At 47.4% G+C, this 25,052-nt stretch overlaps 1 protein-coding gene across 8 annotated transcripts in view; it reads left to right on the top strand.

Annotated features, from left to right (window-relative positions):
* KLHL18 (kelch like family member 18) overlaps positions 1–21,730 on the top strand; it is a 64,433-nt gene extending 42,703 nt beyond the window's left edge. For 6 of the 8 annotated variants that reach the window (XM_055279576.2, XM_063609977.1, XM_063609987.1 and 3 more), the window contains 7 exons: positions 4,249–4,447; positions 7,482–7,642; positions 9,020–9,156; positions 11,162–11,399; positions 15,207–15,311; positions 17,636–17,747; positions 18,474–21,730. In XM_055279576.2, the coding sequence (XP_055135551.1) occupies positions 4,249–4,447; positions 7,482–7,642; positions 9,020–9,156; positions 11,162–11,399; positions 15,207–15,311; positions 17,636–17,747; positions 18,474–18,860 (1,339 nt within the window). In that variant the 3' untranslated portion in view covers positions 18,861–21,730. The remainder of the gene's footprint in view (positions 1–4,248; positions 4,448–7,481; positions 7,643–9,019; positions 9,157–11,161; positions 11,400–15,206; positions 15,312–17,635; positions 17,748–18,473) is intronic. The other 2 variants (XM_055279585.2, XM_063609978.1) reach the window with 1 other exon arrangement.
* Positions 21,731–25,052: the final 3,322 nt, after the last annotated feature.

Here is a 25,052-nt window from a genome sequence, read left to right as displayed (position 1 = left end):
GGGAATGCAGTGGCGTGATCTCAGCTCACTGCAACCTCCACCTCCCAGGTTCAAGTGATTCTCCTGCCTCAGCGTCCCGAGCAGCTGGGACTACAGGTGCATGCCACCACGCCCAGCTAATTTTTGTATTTTTAGTAGAGATGGAGTTTCACCATCTTGGCCAGGCTGGTCTTGATCTCCTGACCTCAAGTGATCTGCCCACCTCGGCCTCCCAAAGTGCTGGGATTACAGGCGTGAGTCACCACACCCAGCCTTGGAGCTGTATATTTTCTGAAATTCTCTCAGAGGTAGATTGGAACATCAAATGCGTCAGTGAACCACATCAGTAACCTATTCAAGTCACTGCTTCCTGCCTCTGATGAAGCATTATGTCTTATGCTGTCTTCTTGCTTCCAAAGTCAAGCTGTGTCAGCAAGGAAGAAGGTTGTGATGTGGCTAATGAAAGATGTGGGTCTCCATCAACCCTGTAGGTTTATCTTCCCTCATATCTCTCTCCTCCTCTTGCATGGGCCCCTTTCCTGTGTGGCTGCTCTCCTTCCTTTTCCCCCACTAATTGCCTTACAAACAGGCTCCCCACATCCGCCATCCTCTTGGATGTAAAAGCCCAGTTCAGTTAAGAAGGTGTGTTTTGGCTGGGCGCGTTGACTCACACCTGTAATCCCAAGACTTTGGGAGGCCGAGGGGGGTGTGGATCACCTGAAGTTGGGAGTTCGAGACCAGCCTGGCCAACATAGTGAAACCCCATCTCTACTAAAAATGCAAAAAACTTAGCTGGCTATGGTGGCGGGCACCTGTAATCCCAGCTACTCGGGAGGCTGAGGCAGGAGAATCGCTTGAACCCAGGAGGTGGAGGTTGCGGTGAGCCGAGATCGTTGCCATTGCACTCCAGCCTGGGCAACAAGAGCGAAACTACATCTCAAAAAAAAGGAAAAAAAAGGAAGGTGTGTTTTGGCCGGGCATGGTGGCTCACGCTTGTTATCCTGGCACTTTGGGAGGCCGAGGCAGGCAGATCACCTGAGGTCAGTAGTTGGAGACCAGCCTGGCCAACATGGTGAAACGCCATCTCTACTAAAAATACACAAATGAGCTGGCTGTGGTGGTGCACGCCTGTAATCCCAGCTACTTGGGAGGCTGAGCCAGGAGAATCACTTGAACCCAGGAGGCAGAGGTTGCAGTGAGCTGAGATCGTGCCACTGCACTCTAGCCTCGGCAACACAGGGAGACTCCGTCTCAAAAAAAAGAAAAGGGAAAAAAAAAAGGTGTGTTTTGTGCTCAGTATTATGCCAAGCCAATCAAAGACACCCAAAAATAAGGTACGAGAATCCTAACCTGAGAAGGAGAGTTTGGAAATGAATGCCAATGGCTACGTTGATCATTGGCTCCCATATCCTTGGACTTGATCCAGCTTCTGCTCCGTGGCATTTTGAATCCTCCTCTCGGGTTGATGTCAAAGTGGTAGGAAATAGTGAAGCACATGCTGTAGAGGCCTAGGGAAGGTTTATCTTTATATCTGCCTTATATTTGTAAAGTGCTTTAACAAGTCTCATTCAGTCACTATAAGTGCTTTAGGAGAAAGGCATTTGACAGATGACTGAGCTGACATTCTGACCTTCAGCACTGTATTCCTCAGTGGCCATGCACTTTGCCTGCATCTTGCTCTCTACTTATGTTTCTGTGCTCTTCTAAATTCACATCAGTTTCCAAAGCAATGGACAGAGCAAGCTCAGGCTGGAATGAAATAACTATGTAGAATTTTGACTAGTTATAAAGCCAGGCTCCAAGGTACCTTGCCCATTCAGTCCTTGACGGGTCAACTGCTAGGGGACAATAGTGAATATTGCTAAATAAATATAACCCTGTGCCTAAAACCTTAACTCAACGTCGGGGAAAAGAAATAAACCTTTCTAATGAAGAAAAGCAAGCCTGGCCAATTTTTAATCTGATCAATACCATCTCTACAGAGAATCAGTCATGGAGCCAAATAAGAATCCCCCAGGGTCTGCTGCTGTCACCAAGATTTTAGAATCACGCTGGGCTCATTTGGAATTTTCTTAGATGCAACAGTAGTAAAAAAGACAAGCTGGGCACAGTGGCTCATGCCTGTAATCCCAGCACTTCGGGAGGCCAAGGCAGGAGGATTGCTCGAGCCTAGGAGTTTGAGACCAGTCTGGGCAACATAGGGAGATGCTGTCTCTACCAAAAAACACTGTTTTTTTTTTTTTTTTTTAATTAGCCAGATGTGGTCTCAGCTACTTGGCAGGTTGAGGTAGGAGGATCACTTGAGCTCAAGAGGTCAAGGCTATCATGAGCCATAATTGCACCACTACACTACAGCTTAGGTGACAGAATAAGACCTTGTCTCAAAAACCAAAAACAACCATAATAAAAAATTAAGACAGCCATTAACTTCATACCAGGTACCATGCATCATGGCTCAGCCCTAAGAGGTGGGTAGCTGTTGTCATCATCTTCTTTCAGGTGAGAAAATTACTGACACTTGGAAGAACATAACCCACCCAAGTTGCCCCATGAGCATCAGGGCCAGGATTTATCCTGGGTTTCTCCAGCCCTGATGAGTGTAAGTCTGCCAGGCTCGTGTGGGAATGTGCACAAGAGTCCTGATTTCAGTCTCAGCACCTCCACTTGCTTGTCTCGAGGGACTGTGAGCACCATCTTTGGTTTCCCTGAGCCTGTTTTCCATCTGTGAGTGCATTACTACTTTACAGGTTAAGAAGATTCTGGAGAATGTATATAAAAGGCCTAGCAAAATACTCGACTCACTGATGGTCAATAAATGATAGCTGCTGCTGTTGTTTCTGGTTGTCTGAACAATTAGGCCCATGGAGTCTCTTTCTATCTAAAACAAGAAGAAATCTCAGCACTTTGGGAGGCCGAGGCAGGTGGGTCGCTGGAGTTCAGGAGTTCAAACCTGCCTGGGCAACATGGTGAATCCCTGTCTCTACCATAAAAAGTACAAAAATTAGCCAGGCATAGTGGCGCCTGTAGTCCCAGCTACTTGTGGGGCTGAGGCGGGAGGATCACTTGAGCCCAGGAGGTCAAGGCTGATGTGAGCCATGTTCATGCTACTGCACTCCAGCCTGGGGGACAAAGTGAGACCCTGTCTCAAAAAAGAAAAAAAAGGAAAAAAAAAAAAGAAAAAGTATAAGGGTTCCCATATTAGAGAAGCCATCTCTCCGTGTTGTGTTTTCTTTTTGTGTTTTTTGTTGTTGTTGTTGTTGTTGTTTTTGAGATGGAGTCTTTCTCTGTCCCCCAGGCTGAGTGCAGTGGCGCGATCTCGGCTCACTGCAAGCTCCGCCTCCCGGGTTCACGCCATTCTTCTGCCTCAGCCTCCCGAGTAGCTGGGACTACAGGCGCCCGCCAACACGCCCGACTAATTTTTTGTATTTTTAGTAGAGACGGGGTTTCACCGTGTTAGCCAGGATGGTCTCGATCTCCTGACCTCGTGATCCGCCCGCCTCGGCCTCCCAAAGTGCTGGGATTACAGGCTTGAGCCACCGCGCCCGGCCTGTTGTTGTTGTTTTTGAGACGGAGTCTTGCTCTATTGCCCAGGCTGGAGTGCAGTGGCGCAATCTTGGCTCACTGCAAGCTCTGCCTCCTGGGTTCACACCATTCTCCTGCCTCAGCCTCCCGAGTATCTGGGACTACAGGCGCCCACCACCATGCCCGGCTAATTTTTTGTATTTTTAGTAGAGACGGGGTTTCACCGTGTTAGCTAGGATGGTTTTGATCTCCTGACCTCGTGATCTGCCCACCTCAGCCTCCCAGAGTGCTGGGATTACAGGCATGAGCCACCATGTCTGGCCCTGTCTATGTTTTTTAAACTCTAATTCTGTGACTTCAGTGCCTGCCTTGTGACCAAAGTTGAAATAGTGCCCTGGACACTCAACCAGGAATTTCAGTGGTGGAACATCTCAAGCAGATTTTCAGTGCATGCACTCCTGTGACGGTTACTTCTCACCTTCTGACAGTTACTTTACAGAACTGCCCAGAGAGCTCATTCCACCTGACGCACAGAGCACCAGGCCCAAAAGGCAGGGACCTTTGAGGATAATCTTTCTTCTTAATTTTATACCTTTAGAAGTTGAGTCCCAGAGAAGTACAGTTTCCAACAAAGCTGAGGTTAAGAATTTGTTTTCATTCTGTGGCTCTACCCAGAACCAGCCTGAGAATGATCAAAGATAACATCCTTTCTTACTCTAATTTTTTTTTTCTTTTCTTATGCCAAAGGCTTCACCCAAAAAACTGCCTGGGTGTGCGCCAGTTTGCTGAGACAATGATGTGTGCTGTGCTGTACGACGCTGCCAACAGCTTCATCCACCAGCACTTTGTGGAGGTGTCCATGTCGGAAGAGTTTCTGGCCCTGCCCTTGGAAGACGTGCTTGAGCTGGTGTCTCGGGATGAGCTGAATGTCAAATCTGAGGAGCAGGTATGTGAGCCCAGTAGCAGTCTGTGTGGGTGACATGAGACGCTGCTCTTTATAATCACTGTTTTATTTATTTTTTTACAAAATTAAGATCATGACATGTATGTGGCTGTTGTATATTATGGGGCTTGTTTTACTGTATCATGCATTTTTCATGAAAACTTTCTATATGTTTTATTTATCTTTTTGAGACAGTATCTTGCTCTGTCACCTAGGCTGGAGTGCAGTAGCAAGATCATAGCTTACTGCAGCCTCATCCTCCCACATCAGCCTCCCGAGTAGCTGGAACTACAGGCACATACCACCACACCCAGCTATTTTTTGTAGAGACCAGGTTTCACCATGTTGCCCAGGCTAGTCTTGAATTACTGTCGTTAAGTGATCCTCCCACCTCAGCCTCCCAAAGTGCTAGGATTATAGGCATGAGCCACCGCACCTGGCCTCTATACAGTTTAGTGTCTAAATAGCATTCTGTTGATTTTTATCAACCTACTCACCTTATTCTTGCATGTTTGGGTTATTTCCAGTATTTACCATTAGAAATAATCCTGCTATGAACCAGAAACAGCAAGCATAGGTAATTTTTTTGTTGTTTTTTTGAGACAGAGTCTCATTCTGTCACCCAAACTGGAGTGCAGTGGTGCGATCTTGGCTCACTGCAACCTCCATCTCCAAGGTTCAAGCAATTCTCCTGCATCAACCTCCTGAGTAGCTGGGATTACAGGTATGCACCACCATGCCAGGCTAATTTTTATACTTTCAGTAGAGATGGGGTTTCACCATGTTGGCCAGGCTGGTCTCGAATTCCTGACCTCAAGTGACCCACCCATCTCGGCCTCCCAAAGTGCTGGGTTTACAGGCGTGAGCCACTGCCCGGCCAAGTATAGATAACTTTTTGAAAGAATCTTATTCTAAGGAAGAGCAGAACATTGGGGTGGCTGTGGGAGGGGTCTGTGAAATCAAGAGGGGTTGTTTGTTTGTTTGTTTTTGAGAAAGAGTCTTGCTCCGACGCCCAGGCAGGCTGGAGTGCAGTGGCAACAATCACTGCACCTCTGCCTCCCAGGTTCAAGCAATTCTCCTGCTTCAGCCTCCCAAGTAGCTGGGATTACAGGTGCCCACTACCATGCCTGGCTAATTTTTATATATTTAGTAGAGATGGGGTTTCACCATGTTGGCCAGGCTGGTCTTGAACTCTGGCCTCACATGATCCTCTCACCTTGGCCTCCCAAAGTGCTGGGATTATAGGCATGAGCCATCATGCCAGGCCTTTGTGTGTGTGTGTGTGTGTGTGTGTGTGTGTGTGTGTGTGTGTGTGTGACAGAGTCTCACTCTGTCACCCAGGCTGGAGTGCAATGGCACAATCTCAGCTCACTGCAGCCTCAGCCTTCCAGGTTCAAGCAGTTCTCCTGCCTCAGCTTCCCGAGTAGCTGGGATTACAGGTGTGTGCCATCATGCCTGGCTAATTTTTGTATTTTTAGTAGAGACAGGGTTTCACTATGTTGGCTGGGCTGTTCTTAAACTCCCGACCTCAGATGATCCGCCCGCCTCGGCCTCCCAAAGTGCTGGGGTTACAGGCGTGAGCCACTGCGCCAGGCCCGGCCTTTTTTTTTTTTTTTTTTTTTTTTTAAGTGAGAGAAATTACAGCATATTTGACTGCTGGTGGGAGTTTTCCAGAAGAGAGGGAAGAATTGATAATGTTGGAGAAATGGGAGAGCAGTTGTTGGAATGATGTTCTGGAATAAGTGAGGACAGTCTAGGGCATAAGGATGTGCATCTTTGATAGGAGCACAGGCCATCCATATCCACAGTAGCAGGAGGGAGAGCTGGGGCACACGCCCAGGGACAGGGGACAGGTAGATTCTTACAGACATTCTCTTCTGATTTTCTGTTTTCACACCTGAGAGTGAGGATGAGGGACAAATGTTAGAAATTTAAGGAAGGCCGGGAGCAGTGGCTCACACCTGTAATCCCAGCACTTTGGGAGGCCAAGGTGGGCAGATTTGTTGGGCTCAGGAGTTTGAGACCAGCCTGGGCAACATGGCAAAACCCCATCTCTACTAAAAGCACAAAAGTTAGCCAGGCATGGTCCAGCTTAAACTCCTGGTGTGTAATCCCAGCTACTTGGGCTGAGGTGGGAGGATTGCTTGAGCTGGGAGGCAGAGGTTGAGGTGAGCTGAGATTGCACCACTGCACTCCAGCCTGGGTGATGGGGTAAGACCTAGCTCCAAAAAAAAAAAAAAAAAAAAAGAAAGAAAGAAAAGAAAAAAGAAATTTGAGGAGGGGTTAAAAGGTATGATTTATTTTCCTCTTTCCTCTAGGAAAGGGGGATGCTAGAGAGGTGAAGCGGGCTTGATAGGAGCCTGGGAGAAAAGTGGACCCTGGACTTGGCAGCATAGACACTGTGATTTCGTGGAAAAAGCCTCATTCCAAAAACTAGGTGTCCTGTCCCTAGCTCTTAAACTAATTAATATGACGGGGGGCCAGGGGGCAGCTCACATTTATTTGAGTGATACATTTCGTAAGGGCTATAGGGCTTTAGAGGGAGATATCCTTGTGGTTGGAGCCATTAAGAAAGGCTCCTTGGAGAACATGGATCTAGAGCCAGGCCTTAAAAATAGGGGAGTGGGTTTAGATGAAGAGGAGGAGATGAGAGGGCATTTTAGATGAGGGGGGACAGTGTGAACAGGAGAACCAGCCCAGCCTCGCCGGAGTACAGAGAGGGTGATGGAGGGAGTTTAGAGGGAGCAGGGGTACAGGGGCAGCGGGAAGGGAAACAGGCATTTTGTTTTGACAGAAAGGAATAAGATGCCATTGATGATTTTTCCCTGGAAAATCATCATCATAATGAAATTCAGGAAGTTGTTCTAGTAGCCTAGGAAGTAGAGAGAAATCAGGGATTTCAGAGACAAGTAGAAGAAAAGATTGATGGGCCCAAAGGACTGCTTCAGTATAGGAAGTGGAGGCATTGAGATTGGAGGCCTGGGGTGTGGCCCCTGGGTGGGAGGATTTACTGCCAGAGCATCCACTCTCATGACAGGTCTTTGAAGCTGCATTGGCCTGGGTCAGATACGACCGGGAGCAGAGGGGTCCCTACCTGCCTGAGCTGCTGTCCAATATCCGCCTGCCCCTCTGTAGGCCCCAGTTCCTTTCAGACAGAGTACAGCAGGATGACCTGGTGCGTTGCTGCCACAAATGCAGGTGAGTGAGGGTGGACCTGCATAGGACACTGCCAAAGGTCTAAGGAGGGAAGAGGAGTTGGCCACCTGTTCCAGTTCTGGAAAGAAAGCATTTAGAGTGATCAGTCTAATTCATGGCACACAGATTGGTCTGCCCTCTGTCTAGAAGCTGGAACAGGAAGTGTGAAGAGCCCGAATCTTATGCCTTGAGCAGAGAGATATGCCATGTGGGAGCATCAAAGCAGAAAGGGCTTTCCCCTGCTGAGTTATCTGAGGATTTTCCAGCATCTTTCCCCACTGAGTTATTTATGAATGTGCAACCATCTTTACTGCCTGCTCTGACCCTGTCCACACCAGCAGCTCACTCAGTGGTGTAAATGGGACTTCCTGGGGCTCATTGCCCTCTTCAGTAAATATTAGTCAGTGCCGTGGGCATGGGGGGCCTCCGGCAGGTGTAGCCTTTACATCTACGATGATGGGCAAGGGGCAGACGTGTTTACCAACACATGAAACTTTTACCCAGAGTAAATCAATGACAACATGGCACAGCAGAGTTACCCAAACAGTTCAGAAGATGGCAGCCCTATAGGATGATTGCTGTAAAAGTAGAACAGCAGAGGAAAAATGTTCATTCTCCTCCAGATTGCTTGTCAAGTTCACAACCCTGAAATATTTTTTTCTCCTTTGCTGATAAAAACTTTACACATATTCAGCTTTCTTTCATTTTCCAACTCCTGGTTGGGATTAGCTGGTTCAGGAGGAAGTAAGTGCCTGTCCATGGCAGGTGGTGTGAAGGTGTGTGTCAGGATGGGGTGGAGTTGTGTCTGGAGGTAGCTAGGGCCCAGTGACCAGTGGTCTCAAGGGTGTTGTTGAGGAGTTTGGACTTTATTCTGTCAGCAGTGGGTGGCTATTGAAGGTTCTTAGCTTGAACTCTAGTGTGGAAGTGGAATGGAGGGGCAGACCAGAGGCAGGGAGGTGTGTCAGGAGCTGCCACCGTGTAGGTGAGTGGTGATTAATTGCAGGTTGCAAGCCACAGTGCAGTCGTAGGGATGGAAAGGAAGGGCTAGGTCTGAGTGGCAACAGGGTGCATGCTGCTTGTCGAAACTCCCAGGTCCAGCCATTTAGGCCACTACCCTGTTTTTCTCATGCCTAATCTGTACCCGATTACACTAGCTGAGGGGGGTCTTTGCTTGTCTTGCCCTTTTAATTTTGAGTATATCTCAGTAGCCATGTATGATTTTCCCAGAACTCACCTGGTTTCTTTGAGACCAGACCTTCCAGAAGGCTTCTCCTCCCAGGTTTCCCCTGCAGTTGGCAGTGGGGAGCCAGGCTCAGAGATGCAGACGAGGACTAAGTCAGGGGGATACCCCCTGTTCTAGCATCTTCCACCTTATTCCAGGGACCTGGTAGACGAAGCAAAGGACTACCACCTCATGCCAGAGCGCCGACCCCACCTGCCAGCTTTCAGAACCCGGCCACGCTGCTGCACGTCCATCGCTGGGCTTATCTACGCCGTAGGGGGCCTCAACTCAGCAGGTACCTTGCGGCTCCCCTTTATAGACCCTCATCTTGGACTCCATGGATGAGGAAGCACCAAACAAATTAGCCTGGCCCTTCTGGTTTCTGTTTTGTGCTGTCACCACCCTTGCCGCTCTTGATTTTATACAATTGCTCTACAGTTAGAGCATGTCACATATTCATGCCATTGAATCAGAATATCAGTGCTAAAGAGACCTTCTAGAAATCTTTGAGGCCTAGCCTGCTTACCTGACAAGTGAGGAAATTAAGTCCCATAGAACTTTCACTATGTTCATACAATTGTTTTTGGCAGAGCAAGGACTAGAACTTGGGTGTTCTGATTCCTGAGCCAGCACTTTTGCCCTAATATCACATTGGCTATGGTACAGCATCCTATCAGCCCTGGATAGGATACAGTCAGAGACCCAATTCCATACCAGGCTATTCACATTTGGTCATATGGATCTCTGGGGTTAGACTGAGAATGTCCCCAAGAGAAAGATTATCCAAATACACAGGGTCTACCACTGTCAATAATACTTTTTACTCTTCAGCCCCACCCCCTGTGAAACACACACATGCTTTACAGTCCATGGGTTATTGGCAGTTTTTGAATCTAAAAGTAAGGTTTTCAGAAAGCTGCATGGCCTCCCAACTTGGGGGGAGTTGGTGGGCACTCCCAGGCAGTTTTGTTTTTATTTTTTATTGTTTTTAATTTTTTTGAGATGGAGTGTCACTCTTGTCACTCAGGCTGGAGTGCAGTGGCGCAATCTCAGCTCACTGCAACCTCTGCCTCCCGGGTTCAAGCAATTCTCCCGCCTTAGCCTCCTGAGTAGCTGAGACTACAAGCACATGCTACCACACCCAGCTAATTTTTGTATTTTTAGTAGAGATGGGGTTTCACCATGTTGGCCAGGCTGGTTTTGAGTTCCTGACCTCAAGTGATCTGCCCACCCTGGCCTCCCAAAGTGCTGGGATTACAGGTGTGAGCCACCTCACCTGGCCCAGTTTTGTTTTTAATTGAAGGTTAATGAGAGTTGGGTACTAGCTGCTGCTTGTTAATCATAGGACCTGGAACAGGTAAGTCCTCAACTCAGTGCACGCTGGAGCAGCATGCAAATGAAATGCTAAGTGCCCCATAGCAGCATGCCACAGGAAGAGGGGGTTATTTTATTTGATCATCACAAAAACCTGACGAAAAAGGTAGGGCTGGAATGATCATTCCTTGTTAATATGACTATTTATTGAGCAGTAAGTATATTCTAGAACCATGCTAGGTGCTTTACCTGTTATATCATTTAATCCATAAAGATTATCTCCATTTCACATGTGAAGCAGAGGGTGGGGACACAAAGCCCCCTGCCTTGGGTCACCCACTAGCAAATGAAAGCACTGGAGCGCATGCCTGTCCCTCTGGCATGCCTCCTGCCTGGAGGAAATATTGTATCGATTTGCCTATACCTTTGGCTTTAAGCAGGTAGAGTACCTGATTGTAACTGGAAACTACCCTCTCTAAAAAATAAATACCGGCCGGGCGCGGTGGCTCACGCTTGTAATCCCAGCACTTTGGGAGGCCGAGGCGGGCGGATCACGAGGTCAGGAGATCGAGACCACGGTGAAACCCTGTCTCTACTAAAAATACAAAAAATTAGCCGGGCGTGGTGGCGGGTGCCTGTAGTCCCAGCTACTCGGAGAGGCTGAGGCAGGAGAATGGCGTGAACCCGGGAAGCGGAGCTTGCAGTGAGCCGAGATTGCGCCACTGCACTCCAGCCTGGGCGACAGAGCGAGACTCCATCTCAAAAAAAAATAAAAATAAAAATAAAAAATAAATACCTCCTGTCTGATTCTGATTTTCCTTAAAGAATTAGGTTTGAGGTGATCATGGCTGAAATTTCTTAGTGGGCCCTTGGGCCTTGAGTAATTCTGTGGGAAGAGCTAATGGAATTGAGTCAAATGTTCCATGTAATCAATGCCCAATAGCTGTGATCTAAACAAGTGGTCTCATTTGTTTTAATTTGAGTAGCAAATTTTTATGCAGGTGATTCCCTGAATGTGGTGGAAGTGTTCGACCCCATCGCCAATCGCTGGGAGAGATGCCGTCCCATGACAACAGCCCGCAGCCGCGTTGGCGTGGCTGTGGTGAACGGGCTTCTCTATGCCATTGGAGGATATGACGGCCAGCTACGGCTGAGCACTGTGGAGGCCTACAACCCGGAGACAGACACATGGACCAGAGTGGGGAGCATGAATAGCAAGAGAAGGTATTCTGGAAGCCACGTGCAGCCTGAACATACACTCTGAGCACCTGGGGAGCGCCATGCTAGATGAGCAGGGGCACACAGAGTAAAATACAAGCTTTGGCCTGGGAGTTTCCTGCAGCCAGGCCAGCCACTGCCAGTACCTCCTGGGAGCAAGCCCCCATCTGCTTAAAAGTAAAATACCCGCCTTGTCCTTTGGGGAACTTGGGGAGACCAGACGTGGACATGTGGAAGTTGTGTTGTTATTTTAAGTGCCAGATAAGGACTGGAAATGTGTATTATGGAAGATTCGAGGAGGGAGAGAAACTGGACTGGAACTTCTGGAAGATTTCAGGGAAGAGGTGGGATTAAAGTTGAAACTTGAAGAATAAGGAGGATTTACTTTTATTAGTGATAAAAGGAAATCCAAGGTGTTTTTCTGTATACCTTCCTTCCCCAGGACTCCCCTCACACATGCGCTTCCACTACCTGGGGAGAATACGAACCAAAGCAATGTTCTTTTATTTAGGTCACACACATTCTCCCAGACAGGAGCACATAGGTATTTGCAAGGTGGGCCAAGTTGATATGTCACTCAGTACATTCTAGCTACCTGCTCCCTCCACTTCTCTGTTTATATTGCCTGAATAAGAAGTGGGATTAGAAGACATCCCAGTGCCTGTGTTTAGCCCTTCTTAATGCTGAGGTGACAGGTGGCATGTTTCATTATGTCAGACACATGATGGAGTCATCACATGTGTGGGCAGCTGAAAGGCTGGTGCAGCCCAAGGAGGGGAGAGGAAAGCTGCCCAGGGCCCCCTTGCCCATTACCCAGGACAGCTCTACACTGATCGCTTTTACACATTAAGCTTGCTTGACATATGCCTAATGTTGTTCCACATCCAGCAGCGTTCGCATGTGGATGTGAGCTGGGAGGGATCTGCCTTTGTACTGGTGAGACCAGTTCGTAAAGCATCGGAGTAGGTTCCTTTGGGAAGAAAAAAATACGTAAGATCTGCCCCTCCCAAGAACGCGTTGAGAGTTCTTTCCTCCCACCATCCCCACTTTTGCTCCTTGGATACTTTGCAGCTTCCTATGTTTGAGTGACTCATTGCCCCATGTCCCCAACCATGAGTAGCTTTTTTGCTTTGACTGCAGTCAGCTGTCCTTCCTTGTGTGTCTGCTCTGGACCACTTCCTTACTTTGATGTTACTGGGTTTAGAGTGCTGTCTTGGAGGAAAGTTCTCTGGGTATTCCTTTCCTTCACTGTGGTTAATATCCTGTTATTAGTGTGGGCCCGGTTCCATTACATCCCTTTTAAATTACAGGCTACCTTAAAACGTTCCTAGTCACTTCTCTTCTGACATCCCACACAGCCAGTTAGTGACATCCTGCCATCTTTCCTTCCTATCTCCCCCAGTGTTCTACGCCATCCTATAGAACTTTCTTACACTGGACTATTCCAGTCCATGCTGATCAGCATTTTCTCCTTCTCTTCACACTAGCCTTTACCACCTAGTTGATAGTTAATCTCATGCAGTTTTGGGGCACCTCTTAATTCATTTTCATATTGTTCAACACCTGTTTTGTTATGTAATTTTTATGTTTGTTTTGTGTCCGTATCCAGAAGGATAGTGATCATGTCTAGTAAATTTGTGATCTTCCCACAGTACTTGCCTAAGGCAAGTCCCTCTCCTCTTTCGGGCTGGTTCAGGGGGTCTGTTATCATTTCCCTGAAAGGGACATTCTGTGGATCAGTTTGATTACTATGTACATTTAAAAGGTGGCAGCAAACCAGGCACAGTGGCTCACACCTATAATCCCAGCACTTTGCGAGACCGAGGAGGGCGGATCACCTAAGGTTAGGAGTTTGAGACCAGCCTGGCCAGCATGGTGAAACCCTGTCTTTACTAAAAATACAAAAATTAGCCAGGCATGGTGGCGGGCGCCTATAATCCCAGCTACTTGGGAGGCTAAGGCAGGGAGAATTGCTTAAACCAGGGAGGCGGGGGTTGCAGTGAGCTAAGATCCCACCACTGCATTCCAGCCTGGTTGACAGAGTGAGACTCTGTCTCAAAAAAAAAAATGGTAACATTAAGCCTGGTATGTTTTATTTTCCTATTTGTTAGAAACCTAGATTCATTTTTAATCTTCACCAGCATCACATTTGAAAATAGTGAATTGGGCAGCTTGGCATTTGTGCTGAATTCCTTATAAGGCATTGTGTAGAAGGGAAGATTACATGATTACGCCAGACCCCTGGGTCTTTGATATTAGGAGAGCTTGGCATGTAAGGAGTTTGGGAGTTGGGCTTGTCTCATTTAAATCTGAGGCAGGCCTCTCTCTGGGCAGTCTTGAGAAGAGACCTCAGCCTCCCCAAGCTATGGCTGCCTGTCTGTACAGTGATTATGGTGCTCTTTCCTTTGTTGCAGGGTATGCAAAGGGCTGAAAATAGCAGGTGGGCCATGCACAGTGGCTCACACCTGTAATCCCAGCACTTTGGGAGGCTAAGGCGGGAGGATTGCTGGAGCCCAGGAGTTTAACACCACCCTGGGCAACATAGTGAGACCCCCGTCTATACAAAAACAAATTAGCTGGGCATGGTGCCATGCGCCTGTAGTCCCAGCTACTGGGGAGTCTGAGGTGGGAGAATCCCTTGAACCAGGAGGTCAAGACTGCTGTGAACCATCATTGTGCTACTGCACTCCAGCCTGATGATAGAGCAAGACCTCATCTCAAAAAAAAACAAGAAAAAGAAAATAGCAAATGTAGAGTACCTAACACACATAGTAAATGCACAGCAAACAGGAGCTGTGGCATCAGCCACTACGATAAATTAGAGGCCATGCACATGATGAAAACAACATTTGTGAATTGAGTGGGGAAAAAGCAGAGGTAACACAACAAACATACATTCAGAGCCTGTTACATACAGGACATCATACTTATCACTGTGAGGGTCACACAGATGAAGACCCTTTCCTGTCTTCCAGGAGCTCCTCACTTATTAAGAGGTGGCAGATAGATTGGCTGGGTGTGGAGGCTCACTCTTGTAATCCCAGCACTTTGGGAGGCTGAGACAAGAGGACAGCTTGAGGACAGAAGTTTGAGACCAGCCTGGGCAACATAGCAAGACCCTGTCTCGAAACAAAAAAATTAGCTGGGTGTGGTGGTGCACACCTGTAATCCCAGCTACTTGGGAGGCTGAGGTACAGGAAGATCGATTGAGCACAGGAGTTCAAGGCACAGTGATCTATGATGGTACCACTGCACTCTAGCCTGAGTGACAGAACAAGGCTCTGATTAAAAATTACACACACACAGAAGTGGCAGATAGATTCCTGGTAGCCTATAATGTCAGAACATAAGTGCTTTGTGGGCTGGAACTTTGGCTTGCTTACCACTCTAAACCCCAGCTGTTAAAGATCTGATGGATGAATGAATGATTGTAACAACTGCTGTAATAAGCCACTCAGGGAGCGTGGGTGTGGGAAAGAGTAATTCTTACAAAGGGGAGGAAGAGGAGAGTGGAAGTTGAGTTGGGCCTTCAAGGTAAATTCAACCTTCACATGGTGAGGTGGAAGGTAAGCATTTTAGAAAGATTAAGGACAGAGAAGAGCAGGAAGGGGAGGCAGCCTGCTGTAGAAGGGTGGGGCACAAGAGGAATGATGGGGCAGCTTCTATCACCTCAGTCTTATGCCTTTACTTAGTCACATACCTGAGATTTACGTTGCAGAAAGAGGCAATTGGTAGGTTTGTTTTTCAGTGGGCAAAAGAGGCTGCTCCAGGAAGGCTGCGGCTCGTCTGGGATAACAGCTCTGTCTGTTGCAGTGCCATGGGGACAGTCGTGCTGGACGGGCAGATCTACGTCTGTGGGGGCTACGATGGCAACTCTTCCCTCAGCTCCGTGGAGACCTACTCACCTGAGACGGACAAGTAAGGACTCCAGCTCCCTTGGGGCAACTGGAGCTTATAAACAGAGAGTATAAAAATCAGAACTGCAGGCCGGGCGCGGTGGCTCACGCTTGTAATCCCAGCACTTTGGGAGGCCGAGGCCGGTGGATCCCGAGGTCAGGAGATCGAGACCACGGTGAAACCCCGTCTCTACTAAAAATACAAAAAATTAGCCGGGCGTGGTGGCGGGCGCCTGTAGTCCCAGCTACTTGGAGAGGCTGAGGCAGGAGAATGGTGTGAACCCGGGAAGCGGAGCTTGCAGTGAGCCGAGATTGCGCCACTGCACTCCAGCCTGGGCGACAGAGCGAGACTCCGTCTCAAAAAAAAAAAAAAAAAAATCAGAACTGCAGTTTTTTTAATTTAAGCTTCTCGAGGGTAGAGAATGTCTTACCTTTTTGCCCCTATAGTACTTTGTATATACTAGATATTTAATAACCCTTGGTTAAGTGAAAGAATGAGTAAATAAAATTTTAAAACAAATAGTCTACATAGATGCTTGGAAATAGTTATTTAATGGTCTGTACCTCTTAGCTAAATCAGCCCATTTTAATGGAAATACAGGCAAGAGGGGATAAGAAGTAGATGAACAGCATGTTGCAAAGTGGGTAGGATATGATTTGGAAAAAAAAATGTTTTTAAGTTCTGTGGTCAGATAGGCTTGGGAAATGTTGATGTCTGAACTGCCAGAGTCCTTGTCTTTCCATAAGATATATTGACATTTTAAAGGCTGTAAGGAACCCTGCAGTAAATAACTCTGTTTAACCTCGGGTTTTATATACACACCAGTCACCATCTTGTGGGACTCATTTGTGGAACACTCTTTGAAAAACATTGACAAGGTTAGCTCGAGTTTTCCATTTCAGTATTTGAATTCACTCATATAATAAAATATAAACAAATTAGTTGAATGGACTTATTAGGATGCCTTTAAGCCAGTATTCTGTTCACTTAACCAGTCTACTATGGATCAGACAGCAAGCTGGGTGTCTGAGATCCTTTAAAGCACCCAATGTGGTTGGGCCATGGGTTGCATCATGATCATCCTACCCTGGAGGCCTGTGTCAGAAGCTCTTGGGCACAGAGCAGAGAGAATCTTCGTCTTCCCCAGGGTTGCCGGAAGGGACAGGGTAGCAAGGATGTCTTCCAAGGTGAGACCTGTCATGGATAGCCAATGGGAGGTGTTTGTTCATCATAGGCAGGGAGACAACAAGGAGCGAGGCTGCAATAAGAAAATGTTCACTGTAATCGAGAACAGCAATGATCCTGTCGTGGGCTAGAGCACAGCGTGTGGATGGGAGACGGAGCAGGGTGGGTGGCATGTGGTGTGGGGTGAAGCTGAAGGGTGGATGAGGACCAAGAGGTGAAGAACCACATGAAGGGCGGAGCACAGTGGCTCACGCCTGTAATCCCAATGCTTTGGGAGGCCGAGACAGGAAGGTAACTTGAGCCCAGGAGTTTGAGACCAGCCTAGGCAACATAGGGAGACCCTGTCTCTACAAAAAAAAAAAAGAGAGAGAGAAAAATTAGCCAGGCATGGTGGCGTGAGCCTGTAGTCTCAGCTACTGAGAAGGCTGAGGCAGGAAGATTGCTTGATTCTGGGAGGTCAGAACTGCAGTGAGCTATGATTGCACCACTGCACTCCAGCCTGGGTGACAGAGTGAGACCCTGTCTCAAAAATAAAAAAAATTAAAAACCACATGAAGGAACCTGGACTCTTTTAGAGGAGACAGTGAGGAGCCACTGGACAGACATGGTGCAGGTACAGGAGGAGCAGTCCCTCTGGCTGGGTGGGGTCGGATGGGACTGGTGTGAAAGCCAGGCTGCCTGTAAAGAGGCTGTTGCAGTGGTCCAGATGAGAGGTCAGGGGTAGGGCACCGGTAGTGGGGATGGGAACAAGCACTGACTAGGAAGCAAACCAGCCAGGACTTGGGGGACCACAGGAATGTTGATGGTGAGGGAGACACAGCCAGAATAGCACTGAGCTTTATAAGTACAGCAGCTAGAGAGCTGGTGGTCTGCTTAACAAGGCAGGGAGTGCAGGGAGGAGCAGAACTGTAGGAGAAAGAGGCCTTGTATGAGACACAATGATTTTGAGCAGCCATGGAGATGAGCAGAGAAGATGGGTTGTGGGTTTGTGGCTTGGGTGAGAGGCAGCAGCCAGGGAGAGCTGTCAGAGAGGTGGTGGGAGAGGTGATAAGAGGTAGAGAGATGGCCAGCACAGTTTACCTGAACCCTGCTAGGCTGTCGTGGGGGGACAAGAACCCTGAATCTCATGCTTCCCCTCCCATTTTGACTCTTTCCTGAAGGTGGACAGTGGTGACCTCGATGAGCTCGAATCGCAGTGCTGCTGGGGTTACAGTCTTTGAGGGCAGGATATATGTGTCAGGCGGCCATGATGGTTTGCAGATCTTCAGTAGTGTGAGTCTGGGCTCCCCCTGGGATAAGGGCACCTACTTCTTCTGTCTTTGAGATTTATTTTAGAAGGTCATTACTTGAAAAACCTTCAGCCTTGCCATAGCTGGATAAAGTATCATCTAGTGAGGTTTCAGGCTATCCACTGCATCTTCTGAAATTCTGAACTTCCAGAGAATGAGCCAGTGTACACAAAAGAACAGTAAAGGGTAGTCACATCTGCAGCCACCACCCTGTTCTACTGTCTGTTGAACACTTCATAGACCTTGTGAGATTCCTGCCCAAAGTAAGTTCAATTATAGACCAAGTGTAAATTTGCAAACAGTTGTATTCTTTTGGATAATTTGTTTGAAATTGTATTTATTCTGTAAAAAAGGCTCAACAGCCATTTACTAGTCATTCCATAGTCAGTCAGTGCTGCAGTGGAAAGCCCTGGAGATTACAGGAGACCCAGCTCTCATACAGGTTCTGTCACTACCTAGCATTCCATCCTTGGGCACATCCTTTTTGTTTCCTTAGATGCAAATAGAAAGGGTCAGGTGAGGTGACCTCTCCCTGCCCCCATACACCAAAGAGCAGGCCTGCAGCAGAGGGAATACTGGCAGAGCTCCTCATCCCCATGCCTCCCACAGGAGTTTGACATCATGGGGGCTGCTGTGCCCTGCACGGTCACTCCATGGACTGAGCTTTGCCTCTGACTGTCCTGTACCTGTGCCTCTCTCCCTACTGCAGGTGGAGCACTACAACCACCACACCGCCACCTGGCACCCTGCAGCTGGCATGCTCAACAAGCGCTGCCGGCACGGAGCTGCTTCCCTGGGGAGCAAGATGTTTGTCTGTGGGGGCTACGATGGCTCTGGCTTCCTCAGCATTGCCGAGATGTACAGCTCTGTGGCAGACCAGTGGTGCCTGATTGTCCCCATGCACACGCGCCGGAGCCGGGTCTCCCTGGTGGCCAGCTGTGGGCGCCTCTACGCTGTTGGGGGCTATGACGGACAGTCAAACCTAAGCTCAGTGGAGATGTACGACCCAGAGACAGACCACTGGACATTCATGGCCCCCATGGCGTGCCATGAGGGAGGGGTCGGTGTGGGCTGCATCCCTCTCCTCACCATCTAAGGCAGAGGATGGGATGTGGTGGGGCAGGAATCTGGTACAGACATAGGCGCTTCCTTCCAGGAACAGTCCCTCAGGAGAGGCAGTGGACCAGAAGAGATGGCAAAACGCGAGCTCACCGGAGGTACAGTTTTTCCAGGTGCTTAAGCCCTCCCCCACTGTGCCACCCTTGTGACCTTTAGGCCTGGGTCATCAAGATGCACAGCATGGAACACAAGCTCCTCTGGATCCTGCAGCTGGTGACATGGAACTGTTTTCTGGTCCACATGAACACAGGCTCCATCCAGGCCCAGCTCCTACCCACCGCCTCTCTGTGGGCCAGCTGTTCACAGAAGGCCTTCCATCTGATGCTCCCCTTCGCCTGCTTGTTCTCCAGCCGAGTTCTGGCCAGTTTGCCATGGGGAGGCTGCAGTGTCTAAGCCTGCTGGAAACTGGGATGTAGCTGGGGACGAAAGGACAGACCCAAGCGTTCTCCCTGCCTGAGATGGTGTGGCCACAGCAGTGGAGGGCCGCACACAGGCACGTTCCTTCTTCCACAGTGGGGCACCAAGGATTATGTCCTCATTGCTGGGTAAGCAGGGAGAAGAGAAGTTTTCCCCATGTCTAATTTTGGGATTTCAGTGAGGCCTTTTCCATCTGTCCAGGAGAACAGAAGGGAAAAAAAGATACTTGAAAGAAACTGAAGGAAATTTAAACAAAGAAACACTTGAAAGAAACTGGAAAGAAAAATAATTTTTTTTATGTGAACAAATTTTGCAGGAAGAAAAAAAGCATAAAAGACACTAACGGCAAATCTATGTTTAAATGGAAAACCGTCTAACTGGAGAAGGGCGGTATCCACCCCACATTCGGATCCCAGGGTCCTGAGGCCTCGCGTTGAGCTGGGGGTTCCCTCTGAGCCCCAGTGTGTGTGGAATCAGTGCACTCTTGACTGGGCCTGTAGTAAGGTGCTCATGGGGTTTGTCTTCACACCCACCATCACAGGACTTTTAAAATCATAGGTGTAGAGAGTTAGCTATCTGCTGAATTACTGCCACTCTTCTTGGTGGGGGCTCCTAGCTGTGGCTGGGGGCTCCAGACGCCCCTGTGATTACCTCCTACTGCCACCACGGCGCTCATTCAGATTCCCCACTCTCACTGACATTCCTTCCTTTTTTGACCAGCAGGAAACAGCAGGTCTGGCCAGATTCTCACTTGCCCGTCGATCTCGTTCTTGGATGATTTCCCTCATTGTGATGCTTCTGGAGCACGTTGACCATATGCACCTCTAGAACCTAACCAGGGGCTTCCTTCTACCAGCTGTGGGCTGGCTTGGTCTGGTAACCTTGTCTGCCCTGCCGTTCCACTGCTCTTCCATCCACTCGCCAATCCCAAGAGTCTGGCCTCCCTCCAGCCCTGGGCAGACTGACTAGCAAGGTGGACCTTTACATTCAAGCACAGCTGGCTTTTATGACATAAAGAACTAAAGGCCGAAAGAATCTCTTGCTGCTGCAAAGAACAGATTTTATATTTCTTCCTGTAATCATGGCAAATGACCTTTACCTTTTGGAAAGATTTCATACTGCTTCCTCCTTCTCCCTGGATGGGACCTAATGTAGCACAGCGGGACTCAAAGAGGAGGACATTTTCTCTTGCCAGTGCACTGGACAGTGGGGCTGTCCTTCAACTGCTGCTGCCAAAATTGGTTTTCTAAAATTCTTCCAGTAGAGACTAAAAGAAGATGCAATTCCTGTAACCCAAGACTGAGTCTTAGGGCTCCAGTCTCCACCTGCTTGGTTTCCTGTCCTTTGCTGCCTGCCTGGGGGCCTAGAAGCCTGTTCAGAAAGGCACAATGTGGAGCCTGGGGTGTCTCCCCCACCCCAGGACCGTCAGGTTTACCAGTGTGTGCAATCGCCATATATTCAGAGGGAAGTACCTTTGCTACCTACAACTTAGGAGCTAGGCCTCTACTACAAGCACTTGAAAATGGTATTTTTATTTTTAACGTCTCAACAATCTGATACCGGATGTCGTTTAACCTGGGCTCGTGGTAGAGCTCCAGCATTTCTCCCTCCTTCCTGGTTTGCCTGTAGGCGTAGACTCGGAAGGCGAGTGGGGTGTGCATTTCCTGTTAGGAGTGTATCAGTGCTTGTCTTATTATAAGCCCCTTTCTTTTGTGAATTTGAAGTAGCACCAGCAAGCCTGGATTGTGAAGGTATTAAGAATCAGTCTGTGGGCTACTGAGTGGGTCCTTAGGATACTGGCCCAGATTTTGCCACTGGGTATGGTAGATCATTTTCTACCATGGCCTGCTGCTCTTGTAGTGGCAATCCCACCTCCTGGTGTAGAATTTATACTGCTGCACCTGAGGTCAATGTTTCAAAGTAAGATCAAGCCAGTGTTTTGATCTGGGCTCTGAGCACAAATCAGCAAACACCAACATATTTACACTCTCCCAGTAGGTTCCTTAGTCTGATGGTGAATGGCTGTTCGTAAATGGCTGGTCTGGCTCTTTGGTGTTAGAGCCTTTCCAATAGCCCCATGAAAAGAAGCATCACCCAAGGATATTGTGAAAAGGATGTAACAAGGAGATAGGGTAGACATTGTGCTCAGTGGGCCTTGGGGCCTAGCCCAGCTCTGAGCAGAGGACTGTGGCATTCACTGTCCTTGAGTGTTTCACGTTCTTGGATAACACACGGGCCTTCTCTTCTGGATTTCATCAGAAATTACAGCCAGATGGGAGCTGAAGACCATCCTCTTGACCACAGAGGTGTGACTATGGGAATTCCTCCCAATTTATTGTTTCCCAGAAAATCTTAGTTCCTTTTATTTATAGAATGCATGTCTTTTGTGTTAAGAAACCAAAGAGAAATAAAGAAAGAGAACACTCCTAATAGCTCTTGTCCTTTCTTGGTTCATTTCTCAGGTATTAGAAGTACATGTTTGTTTTTTAATTGTGATTCACTGAAAAAAATATATTGGACAAAGTGGGAATATTTCTGTGAAAATAAGGGAAAAGCCAGATGTACAGCAAATGTAGTCTTTGGAGAGATTTATTTTATGAGAGTAACTTCTGGTGAAAAATATGCAAAGACTTCATTTGCACATTGGGACTGCATATTGGTCCTGTCCAGATCGCCCCTACTCTTGGATTTCCCCTTTTCTCCATTCACTGCCCTAAAACTCCAGAGTTCCCCAGTGGAATGTGGCTGCCTGTTGACTGCCTGGAATCAGCATCTCCAGCTCCTTTTTTATGCTCTAGGTGAGAGGTGCTTTAACTTTGGTGCACATAAAAGTCACTGGAAAATGTTTAAACCACAGATCCGTTCCTAAGTCCCTCTCTAGAGACAGGTTCCCTAGGGCTGGGGTGCAGCTCAGCATTCTGGCATGAGCAAGTTTCCTTGGTGATTTGCATGCTCTTCAGTGTGAGAACTATACTCCCATCTTCAGTTTCACTTCCCCAAATACAGCCGCATTCCAGATCTGCCCTTCCAAGATTACACCGTGGTTAGTGTGGTTTTGCCTGTTGGGAAACTCTTCAGTCACACTTTTCCAAATGTCAGCTTGTGATCAGTCTTGTCCATTGAACTCTTGGATGGCAACTTTATTTTTTTAAGTTTTTGGAAGGCATATCACTCCCACACACACCCCACCAGGACATGTCTTACATATAAACACTCTTATCAGTTGAATTTCACGTGGTCCTCAGTAATCCCCACAGAGCAGGTAACAATTTAGCATAAGGAAACTGCCTCAGAAGGGCCAAGTAATTGACCTGACTCCAGCTAACCAGTGGTATTGTGAGAAATTGAGACCAAATCTCCACACTCACAGTCCAGTCTGCCTAAGGACAGCAGTGTGTTCCGCCTATGGAGGGAGCAGCGTTCCTCCCAACACTGTCATAGACCTTGGAAAAGCAGACTGAGCAGCAAGGGGAAGAGTGAAGAAGCAGGTGCCTTCATGCTGAAAGAGACAGCCAGACTATCTGGGAACTCTGCCCCCTGGGAGAAAGGCCAGATGCTTGTAAAGTAATAGCAGCCCTTTCCATGTAACCTATGCCCCTTGACCAGAGCCAAAGAGCCCTATGGGTGAAGAGTGGACAGCTAAGTCAAACTGGACTCATCTGCTTGACTTTCCGTTTCTTTTTTCTTTCTTTCTTTCTTTTTGTTATTTGGACTCCTTTCCCCATCATGACCAACAGCAGAGCCCACTCCATGTCACCCCAAAGTCCAGCACTGCTGCTTTTTATTGCTACTCACAATAACATAATAGTACACAACATTGCTTACTGCATCCTTGAACTCCTGGGCTCAAGCGATCCTCCCACCTCAGCCTCCTGAGTTGCTGAGACAGCAGGTATGCACCATCATGCGTGGCTATTTTTTTTTTTTTTTTTTTTTTGTAGAGAAGCGGTCTCACTATGTTACCCAGGCTGGTCTTGAACGCCTAGCTTCAAGCAATCCTCCCACCTTGGCCTCCCTAAGTGGTGAGATTACAGGTGTGAGCCACCAGGCCCAGCTTAGTTCTGCAGTTCATAAAACCTAAACTTCATAGCATGACATAGAATGTCACTGAGATACTGACACTTCCTCTCAGCTGCCCAGCAACGGTCTTCAGGATCTCAGTTTAGATGTTACCTTCATGAAAACGTCTCTGGTCAGCGTGGTGCTCCTCCATCTGCTGTGCTGGCCCTTGGCCATATTCTACCATGCAGTGACCTGTTTACCTGTTTCACCTGCTACGTGGTGAGCTCTGTGAGACTCTCCATTACTGTAGACACAGCATTGGGCATGAAGAAGAGGCTGAACAATAGCTTCTTGAAGAATTCAGGGACAATCAGGTATATCTACATTCAAATGTCACCTAATCATGCTCCCTTGTCTTCCTCCTTTTTACATCACTGATTTTTTAATAGTTTCATTGAGTCATAGTTTACATACCTTAAAGTTCATTCAAAGTGTCCAACTCAATGACTTTTAGTAAGTGTACAGAGCTGTGCAACCATTATCACCATCTTGTTTTAAAATATTTTCATCATTTAATCCCTTTTGCAGTTAGTTCCCCTTTTCACCTGCATCATCAGGCAACCACTATTTTATTTTGTCTCTATAGATTTTCCTATTCTGGACATTTCACATAAGTGGAATCATATAATATGTGGCCTTCTGTGGCTGGCTTCCTACTTTAGAATAATTTAGAAGTTCATTCATATTGTAGAATGTACCAATAGTTCCTTTTATTGTTTTTAAATTGTATTCCACTGTATGTCTATACCATATTTTGTTCATTCACCTATTGAATGTTTAGATTGTTTCCAATTTGGGGCTATTATGAATAATACGGCTATGAACATTCATGTATAAGTCTTTGTTAGACATATATTTTCATTCCTCTTGGGTAGATCCTAGGAGTGAAACTGCTGGGATCATATAGTAGGTTTAGGTTTAACTTTTTAAGAAATTGCCAAGCTTTTCCAAAGTGGCTGTCCCCCTTTACATTTCCACCAGCAACGTATAATGGTTCAGGTTCCTCCACATTCTTGCCAGCACTTGGACTTTTCTGTTTTATTGTAGCCATTCTAGTGGATGCAAAGTGGCATTTCATTGTGGTTCATTTGCATTTCTCTGACAACTAATGATTTGAGCATCTTTTCATGTGATTGTTAACCATTTGTATATCTTTAGTGAAATATCTATTCAATTCTTGCTCATTTTTAAATTGGTTCACATGCCTTATTAATGAATTGTAAGAAAGTTTTACATATTCTGGATACAAATCCTTTATTTATCAAATATATGATTTGCAAATGTTTTATCCCAGTCTTGGCTTGTCTTTATTTTCATTTTCTTTCTTTCTCTCTTTTTTTTTTTTTTTTTTGAGACAGTCTTACTCTGTCGCCAGGCTGGAGTGCAGTGGCGTGATCTTGGCTCACTGCAACCTCCACTTCCCAGGTTCAAGAAATTCTCCTGCCTCAGCCTCCTGAGTAGTGGGACTACAGGTGCCCGCCAGCACGCCTGGCTAATTTTTGTATTTTTAGTAAAGACGGGGTTTCACCATGTTGGACAGGATGGTCTTGATCTCCTGACCTCGTGACCTGCCCTCCTCGGCCTCCCAAAGTGCTGGGATTACAGGCGTGAGCCACCGCGCCCAGCCCTTTCTCTTTTTTTTTACTCACCACTATACTAACAAGGACTCTTCATTTTCTTAGTGGTGGTG

Source organism: Symphalangus syndactylus, chromosome 1 (genome assembly GCF_028878055.3).
Source record: "Symphalangus syndactylus isolate Jambi chromosome 1, NHGRI_mSymSyn1-v2.1_pri, whole genome shotgun sequence".
In the NCBI taxonomy this organism is placed as follows: Eukaryota; Metazoa; Chordata; class Mammalia; order Primates; family Hylobatidae; genus Symphalangus; species Symphalangus syndactylus.
The sequence above is the reverse complement of the archived record's forward strand: the minus strand, read 5'-3'. Positions and strand labels throughout refer to the sequence as shown.